The sequence below is a fragment of the Centruroides sculpturatus genome, unplaced genomic scaffold (genome assembly GCF_000671375.1).
Source record: "Centruroides sculpturatus isolate CEXI.00-Female unplaced genomic scaffold, Cexi_2.0 scaffold2304, whole genome shotgun sequence".
Taxonomy (NCBI): Eukaryota; Metazoa; Arthropoda; class Arachnida; order Scorpiones; family Buthidae; genus Centruroides; species Centruroides sculpturatus.
Window position 1 is genome coordinate 12,954 of NW_019386543.1, and position 9,706 is coordinate 22,659.

General features: G+C 31.5%; 1 protein-coding gene and 1 long non-coding RNA gene across 2 annotated transcripts; one reads left to right on the forward strand and one right to left on the reverse strand.

Moving 5' to 3' along the window:
• Positions 1 to 699: 699 nt before the first annotated feature.
• Positions 700 to 8,348, forward strand: LOC111615265 (probable 28S ribosomal protein S16, mitochondrial). The gene is made up of 2 exons (XM_023356676.1): positions 700 to 992; positions 8,182 to 8,348. The coding sequence occupies exons 1-2, from the start codon at positions 749 to 751 to the stop codon at positions 8,289 to 8,291; spliced, it is 354 nt and encodes a 117-aa protein (XP_023212444.1). The 5' UTR covers positions 700 to 748; the 3' UTR covers positions 8,292 to 8,348.
• Positions 8,349 to 8,725: 377 nt separating this feature from the next.
• LOC111615266 lies at positions 8,726 to 9,474 on the reverse strand. The gene is made up of 2 exons (XR_002755052.1): positions 9,362 to 9,474; positions 8,726 to 9,037 (listed from the first exon to the last, which is right to left on the reverse strand). It is a non-coding gene; the product is annotated as an uncharacterized LOC111615266 (long non-coding RNA).
• Positions 9,475 to 9,706: the final 232 nt, after the last annotated feature.

A 9,706-nucleotide genomic window follows, 5' to 3' on the forward strand; every position in this document is an offset into this window, starting at 1 on the left:
TCGTGCTCCAATGCAACAAAGATGTCCTCTCGCCAGAGATGTATCCACCGCCCTCCCATAGCCAAATTATAGCCGCGACAACCCCTGCTCTATAACATGGAAGTTTAAGAATTTTTTGATGGAATTTTATGATAGTTTCATACTAGTTCAAATATTTTAAATATTAAACATGAGCATATTTTATTTAATAATGTACTTTCATTATTTAAGGGCAATCAGATCAATTGTAATATACAATGATGTAAAAAACAATGTCCTTTGTTTTTAATTTCTTCAAATATATTGATAATGGTTTACGATACAGTGGTACCTCAGGATACAAAATTAATCCGTTCCGAAACTGAGATCGTAATACGATTACATGTAAAACCAAATAATTCGTTCCAACGCGAAAAACATACTCAAATTAAAGCCAAGTAATACATTAAAAAATATAACTGTGGTAACAAAAATAAATGAAAAATGTGAACTAATGTAACGTCGTATGGTGAGTTTTTGTTCGTATCGTGGAGCAAAAATATGTTCGAATTTCATGTCGTATCCTGAAAATTTCGTATGCTGGGGCGTTCGTAACCTGAGGTACCACTGTATATGTGATAGTTCAAATTGTCAAATTTAAATTTAAAAAAATATATATTTAATATATAATTTAAATAAATGCAATTTATTTTTAAAATTTTAATTATTAATATTAAATATTTCTAGAATTCTGCCTCATTTATAAAAATTCAAATAGAATTTTTGAAAAATGAGTTCTGCTGTGACAAAACTTGGAATCAAATTAATACGAGAAGGTTGTGCAAATAGACCTTTTTACCTGATAGCGGTCACTCCTCAAATTAGAAACTCGGAAGAAATAAAAGAACAGATTGGTACTTACGATCCACTACCAAATGAAAGGAATGAAAAATTGTGTGCAATTAATTTGGAAAGATTATACTATTGGATTGGACAAGGTGCTAAAATTAGTACTCCACTTAGAGAATTATTAGGTAAGTAATTGTAATATATAGATGTTAACAATATTTTATAAGAATACAGTAAAACCTCAATTTAATGGACAAATTTCCAGTCCATATAGCATGAAGATTAACATCCTGTTAATTTTTAAATGCTTTTTATATATAATTAAATTAACAAATTATTTTCAAATTCAAAAGTCATTGCTCTTAACTTCATGCCACAATAGGACTGTCTTCATAATATCTTCAAAGGCAAATGAATAGGAAATTTTGTTTTTGTCAAATTTAAATGTTTTCTTCTTTTTAAGAACATTATTTATGTTCAGTTAAATTTAGTTAAATACATTTAAAGTTCTAAGTAATACAAGTACTGTACATGATCTAAATCAAAAAATGTTTTTGATTTAGATCATGTACAGCACTTGTTTATTACAATCTCGGAACTATGGTGAGTAAATAAACAATAATACATATAAAAGAACTTTTCTGTAAAATTAAACTTTTTATTCATATTTAATTTTAATTATGCAAATGTATCTACATAAGAAAAACAGATAAACTAACTAATTGGTCAATGTCCAGAAAACTTACTTTATTACATAATGGACTTTTTGCTTTAACGGACACCCCTCTTGCCTGAATTTGTCTTTACTGTAATTACACTTTTTTGAAAGTGAAAGTTATTCTACAAGTAATTGTTTTTAATTTTTAACAAATTTCTTATTTAAAATTGTTTACTTTATACTAAAATTTGTATGAGAGTGAAAATAAATTTTTTCTATATGAGGTCTGTTCAAAAAATACACAGACTGTTTTAATTGTGTGGCTCCAGTTGGTTCCAGGGGAATCCACTTGGTGTTGCTAGGTTTGTACTGATCATCTGGTGATAAAACCGTTTCCTGATTACAGATATCTTTATTTGTTGATTAGCTACATGGTTTTTAGTGAAGTGCGATTTTTTTCATTTGTCATATTTCAGAATGAATGACCTGATGGAGCAACGACTTGCTGTGAAATTTTGTGTTAAACTTGGAAAATCTGCAACTGAAACATTTGCTATGCTCAACACAGCTTACAGTGATGTTGCTTATGAAGCGTAAGGCATGTTTCAAGTGGCATGAACATGTTAAGGGTGGTCGACAGTCGATTGAAGACGATGAGCGTCCTGTACATCCTTCCATGTCAACTGACCCACACGTCAATAAAATCAACACCCTGGTGTGGGCAAATCAACGTCTGACCATCAGGGAGCTTGCTGAAGAGTATGAAATATCAGTTGAATCTTGTTACAAAATTTTGACCAAAAAATTGAAGATGCACTGCATTGCTGCGAAATTTGTGCCACGCTTGATGACAGACGACCAAAAGGCCAATCACGTCCAGGTTTGTCAGGAACTGCTCGATCGTTCAGAAAAAGATGAAAACTTTTTGTCAAGGATCATAACAGGTGGTGAATCATGGGTTTACAGTTATGACATTGAAATGAAGGTCCAATTGTCCCAGTGGGTGAGTGAAACATCCCCCAGACCCAAAAAAGCTTGCCAAGTTCGATTCAATGTCAAGGTGATGCTGACAGTTTTCTTTGATGCTAAGGGTGTTGTTCACCATGAGTACCTCCCCCAAGGCTCCACAGTGGACCAGACTTACTACATTGAAGTTCTGAAACGTCTGAGGGACGCCATCCGTTGCAAAAGACCAGAAATTTGGAGGAGTGGTGACTGGTTTCTCCATCACAACGATGCTCGAGCCCATTCAGCCCTCAGAACTCATGAGTTTTTGGCCAAACACACGATCACTGTTCTTCCCACCCCCTACTCACCTGACCTTGCTCCTTGTGACTTTTTCTTGTTCCCTTGAAAAAAAGATTTGAGACAATTCCCGAGATTAAGACATGGATAACATTAATGTTATCAATGACATTAATAAATGTTATAAAGATACAGGAAATGATATCAAATATCCATTTTTTTCTGTTTTTTACTCTTTATGGACACTAAGATGATTTTTTTTCAGATCTGCAATGGAGAAGCCTGATAATGAGGGATGGGATCCAACTTATTTGGGGCAGATCACTCCCCAAAAAATTCCAGGAGAGTTGCTTATCCAGATTCAACTCCAGGTTCTCAGAATAGTGGACTGACACTTTAACTACTTTTGCCATCCAGTCAGCATTAGATAGATATCCATTAAATATTATCAAATCAAAATAAGAACATTAATATACTATTTATTCTCATCAGTAATTGAAACATACATACAGGTAACCCCCATATAACACGGCACTTCTATAGCATGGATTCACTCGAACACGGTTCGGGAATTGGGTAAAACCCTTGTACAACATGAAATGTAATAAAGGGTGCGTTCTTTTATACATCTGGCTAACCATTCTAATTGTTCCGCGTGACCATTCTAATTGTTTTCATGGATACTTTGAATGCTCTTTCAAAAAATAATCCATTTAATGGTTAAATTTTACAATTGGTTTCCCTTCTTTTGCCTCTAAAAGCTCATTTTAGAATTATAGATTCCTCCATCACGATACTAGCGATAGTGCAGGCTCTGCCATCTTTCTTTCACCGTCGTTCCTAAATGCCTACAAACAGCAGTGCACTCCCATTGCAGAGCAACTGCTATTAACGAACACACCCAAAAACTGTTGCCAGTTGATGATGCTCATGCTGAGATCATCATATAGGATGAATAATCCTCTGGTAAAATATTTACTTAAATAATAAATATTTTACCTATGAAAAAAATGAATAATAAATCCGATTTTAAATAAGGATTTAACAGCATGTTTTTTAATTTTTGGAACCTAACCCCCTTTTCGCACTAGTTCTTTGTTTCATATAACACAGATTCACATAACACAGCAATTTTTTGGAACGTAACTCCCATGTTATATGGGAGTCATAAAGATTGAAGTATGAAGTACAGGTAACTCCCATGTTATATGGGAGTTACCTGTACTTCATACTTCAATCTTTATTTAAAATTATTCTATGTTTTTGTTTATAAATAAGGAATGTTTCTCTTAACAGTGAATCATGATTTCCATAGTAACAGCATGCATTATTTGTAACTTTGTAAGCTACAAATAGTTGCGAGTTTTGTTTTAAAATATTGGATAATGTGTTAATAAAGTTTAATATTATTACAAAAAGACTTTACTAATATTAGTAATAAGCAAACACTATTAATGTAATATTATTCCCATTGAAAAATTAAAATATACAGTGGGTGATTGGAACATAATCCATTTCAAGACTTTGTTCATTATCCGAATTGTTCGTTAACCAATTATTGATTTACCGTAGGTTTTTATGGGAATTTGATTTATTCGCTTTGGAGACTCCAAAAATAAAAATATATACTTTCTTACTACATTTATTTATTGTAATAATAAAAATACATATATACACAGTCTTGCATTTTTATTAGTCATGTTTTTTCTGTTTGTAGGGGTTAAAGAATCTGTCCAGTGTCAATTGCTTTTCTTTCTTCTTCAGAATTTTTCAGAAGTAATTAATAGTATTGTAATTGCAGAGATCCCCAAGCCTATTAACCTCAATTTAGTTTGGATCCCATTCTAAGACTGTTGTTCTGACATCCTCCCACTTCTTCAAAAGATCTTTAATAGCAGATATCGTCATTAATTCTCTTTTTCAGAAGAAAACATGTCTCGCAGAGTTTCTTGGTATTCTTCATTTAAACTTTCTTGGAGTTCTTCTGTTGTCAGATCAGTTTCAGATTCCATTATGAGCTCTTCAATGTTGTCTTTATTCACTTCCAATTCCAGATCTCTAGCAGTTCTCATAATTTCATCCATAATTTCAGGGACATCATCTCTCTCTCCCTGAATGCAGGAGGGACACAGCTTTCACCAAGCAGAATTCAACTGTCGTTGAGTGACTCCTGACCATGCCTTTTGAATGAGCCGTATATCTTCAAGAAAATCAAATTTTTCTTTCCAAAATGTTTTTAATGTCATCGTTGAGGAGAACTGGCATGCTTCAAAACACCAACGAAACAGTGCTTGAATGTACAATTTCTTGAAACCTGCAATAACTTCTTGATCCATTGGTTAAATCAACGAAGTGGTATTCGGAGGTAGAAACTGAACTGTCAGTCAGGGAAAGACTTCCAGCAAATTATCTTCAAGGTCTTTTGGATGTCCTAGTACATTGTCTAATAGCAACAGTGTTTTTAATGGCAATTCATTGGTCTGAAGGTAATCCTTGATGCTTGGAGCACAAACTTCAAACAGTTATTTTTTGAAAAGAGCCTGCATGACCCATGCCTTTTATTCGATCTCCACATCACTGGCAGTTTTTCTTTAATTATGGAATTTTTTTTGAATGCTCTAGGGTTCTCAGAGTGATAGACAAGAAGCGGGATAAGCTTCATATAACCGCTAGCATTAGCTCCCAAAAGTAACGTCAATCGGTCTTTCGTGGGTTTATGCCCAGGAATTTTTTCTCTTCTTTCATAATGTAGGTACAGTTTGGTATGCACTTAAAAAATAAACCAGTTTCGTCACAATTGAAAATTTGTTGTGGACAATACAGTAGAGCGTCGGATTATCCGAATCAATTGGGGACTGGGGTTGCTCGGAAGATCGATGTTTCGGATAACCGATTATGTACGAAAAAATATATTAATTTATCCCATCTTGACATTTTTCTCCGTTGCATGTCGCTTCGCATTGAATTTTCATTGATGTTAAGCCTAACGAAGATTATTGTATCGTTAAAAATTATTTTTTTATTTTGTACAAACAAAATAAATATATTGAAAAATATAAAAACAATAAAAAATTATACTTTAGAAGTTAATTTAGTATCAAAAACGTAAAATATTTGAGTAGCCCAAGACATAGCCAAAGATTGCAGCTCCACAACACTGGCAAAAATTTAAATTTGCCAACTGGAATTCTTTCGGATGATTGACTTTCAGATAATCAATGCTCTACTGTATTCTTCTTTTTTAATGAATTCTTCAAATTTGAGACAGAACTTCTCAGCTTCTTCTTTATCTGCACTAGCCAGACTCATTGTGATTTACCACATGTTTAATGCCAGTTCTCTTTCTAAACTTTGAATTCTATCTCCTCGTGACGAATGTGGAGTTTGTTTCTTCAATTCTTCAAAAATTTTTCTAGCTTTCTCTTGAATGATAGTCATACTAGTTACATCTTTTTTCATTTCCCTTTCTTTTATCCAAATTAAAAGCAATCTCTCCATTTTTTCATGGATGGAACATCTTTGTTTCTCAGATGTGATTTCGTTACTCATTTAGCTTCTTGAGTCTTCTTGANTTCTTCAAAAATTTTTCTAGCTTTCTCTTGAATGATAGTCATACTAGTTACATCTTTTTTCATTTCCCTTTCTTTTATCCAAATTAAAAGCAATCTCTCCATTTTTTCATGGATGGAACATCTTTGTTTCTCAGATGTGATTTCGTTACTCATTTAGCTTCTTGAGTCTTCTTGATTATATCTTTCTTAGCTAAGATTGTGCCTACTGTAGACCTGTTCAAGCCATACTGCCTAGCAACATCAGACATTCTCTGCCCACTCTACTTTGGCTATTATCTCTTGCTTGGTTTCTATGGTGAGCATGGTTCTTGACACTCTGCTCTATTTATGCTCCATAATATTATCAATTTCTGTTTGAAATAAAAAGTTCAGAAAAGCACTCACAAAAATTCAGAGAACAGAAATCAAGTAGTGCATGAAAGAATTACTGTATGTAAATGTGAGGCCTGAATGTAATTCAAAATTTTGATGTTAAAACATTAACGAATACCCGATAAGACAGTTAAACTCTCACCTATAGAAAATAAAAACTGATGCAAAACTTATGGAGTGCCTAACAGTCTCACAAAGACTATAAAAAAATTATTTGTTAGAAAAGTAAACAAAAGGCTGGAATTACAATGGAGAGTTTCAAAGTTTGGGTAAACACTATCCGATCGGTATCGGGTTGAGCGTTGATGTTGACATCTCCCACACTCCAAAAGGTTTTGAGTTGTTACCTGAAGACAAGGGAAAATCAATTAGTATTTGTTATTTTCCGTCACTTCTTTTTGTTTGATCGGTAAAGTGTTTGCTATCCGAACTGTTCGTTAACCGATCACCCACTGTATATGTGTGTGAGATGAAAGTTTGATTTATTTTTGACTCTAATATAATTTTTGTTGTGTTATTAGTACAAGTATTTACAGAAGACCACATTTAAAATAAGGATTTTTTGTACCTATGCCATACTGCCAATATTTATACACTTATTAAAACAGTCTTTCAGCCCATTATTTATGTTTTTGAGTGCATATCACTTTTCACCTCTTGCTGATTTGAATCTTTAGTAATGTTTTCATTTTGGCAAAAGTATGAAAATCTGCAGAAACAATGTTTAGTGAATAAGAAGATTGTGAAAGAAATGGCATCCGGTATTTTGTCAAATATCCTCTATAGGAGCATAATGCATTAGATAGTTGTCATGGTGGATAATCCAACTTTTTGCTTGCCAGAGATGAAACTGTTTTCATAACATTGCATCACAGAGGCAATCTAATCCTTATATTATGAAATTATTCACAATAAGCAACACGGAAATTATAAGCATTCAAAACAATCGGTCTTTTACCACTTGCTTTTCTTGTGCTTGGTTAACAATTCTTCGCATTTGGCAATCTTGAACAAAATTAAATTTCCCATTCCATCAAGATTTGAATCTTTATTACTGTGTACTTTGTTTATTTTAAAACTTACAGTTGAAAACTAAAAACAAGTATTATTGTATTGCTTATTGTGAATAATTTCATAATATAAGGACTCCTGTAAATAAATTTTTTTGATGGAACTATATTGTAAGTATATTGGTGTTCAATGGTAAGCAAAGTAAAATCAGTGATTTTTCTGATGTAATGTTGTCTACATCACTATCAGCTTAGTTGAGACAAAGTATAGCATGTCGTCTTCACGAATTAAATAATTTACTGTAAATTTTCTTAATGAAACTTGACACATGCCATTTGTTGTTTTAAAATTTCAGTCTGATAAGCAATTACTTTATTTGAAGAATTTAAATATTAGCAATAACATCTTCAAAGCTTTTTAACTCTATTCATAAATATTCAAATTCAAAAAAAAAAAATCCAATCATGTTAATATAAATGTATTTTTCAGATAAATAATGAAAATTTTATCTTGCAGGACTAGGAGGATTTCTTCCAATTCATCCCCGCACTTACATGACTGCTTGGAGGAATAGAAAGACAATGTTAGAAACTCAAAAAAAAGAAACAAAAACAGATGAAAATTAACTTTTAATAGATTTATTGTTATTGTTTAGATAAATAAATAAAAACATTTTATCAAAAGTGATTTTTTTTTTAAATTAATTTATACAATATATAATTCATTATTAGCAAATAAATAAATAAAGACTATCTACTTAATCCATTTATTAAACATAGTAATATTATATAAATATATTTATAAATCATAAATATAAATAAAATTTATCAGAAGGATAAAAGTCATTAAATAATAACCACATTCATTGAGAAAAATTTTTGAATTAATGAATAAAGTTTTATTTTGATACTTTTACAATAAACTATTATAACACAATTCAAAATTATATAAAATATTTTGCTGTATTAAAAAAAAAATTGGGCTGTATTGAAAATTATTAACTATGATAATATATAAAGTAAATTCATTCATTATTGTAAGATTGGGAAAAACAACAAAATAATGCTCTATATAATTTATTGCATCAAAAACAATACATAAACTGATCAAATGACTGATAATTCTCTTTCCTATTTCATAAAGTACGAAGGAGGAGAGAATTTCACAAAGAAAATTCAATTTCAGGCAAGGGAAGTCGCCAGTAATTGAAAGAGTTGAAGGCAGGATCAATTTCCAGATAATCTTCATTGTTATGAAGTCCTAATTCATCTAACTCCAGGAAAGATATTTCGGGAATCGGTTGCCTCCAATAGTGAAAGTTGTTGAATTGCTGATCCGATGAGGAATTTTCATAGTTTTCCGTGCAGGGCATCTTAAAAAAAATAATAATAAATAGAAAAATTATATAAATTAATTTATTTTTAAAAGTGATTAACACATTTAAAGAAATGTGTAATAAAATATATTTTGTATGTAGAGAAGAGTATAAAATTCTTTTATACACTTATAAAACAATGCTTGAATGATAATTGTTTCAATCAAACATTTAGGATAATGTTGCGAAGGTTAGGCGATTCTCGTCAATTATAATGGTCCAAATGGGGGAAATTAAATTTCAGGTACTGTACATTACACGCGTTTTGTAAATTTACCAAATGTACAATTAAAAATAAAACAATAATTGGAAAATACTTACGTTTCGCTCAGTATACAGATAGAATAACGCTGAGACGGGTTATACAGAGCGTCTACTCCGTGTTCGATATTTCACTGGTGACGAAAAATCGATCGACTCCGTGCGCATTTAATGTCTGCAATACGCGAGAATTTTCCGGAAAAAAAAAATGTAATATATCGACAACGTTACTGATTATAAAATTATACGTATAACGTTATACTGTTTTAGTAAATGAGCCTTTCAATCTTCCTAATAAATATATTTACGTCCGCGCAATCTTACAAATTTTTCAGTATATTTTTAAATAAAATTAATTCCTTTTTATCTACCTGTATACAGATTTCTTCTTTAAATCTTTTATAA

Bases quoted from the DNA above. Each gene is read 5' to 3' on its own strand.
- LOC111615265 (XM_023356676.1), top strand. From the start codon at position 749: ATGAGTTCTGCTGTGACAAAACTTGGAATCAAATTAATACGAGAAGGT. The intron at 993-8,181 runs GTAAGTAATTGT...TTTATCTTGCAG, and splicing joins TCCACTTAGAGAATTATTAG to GACTAGGAGGATTTCTTCCA.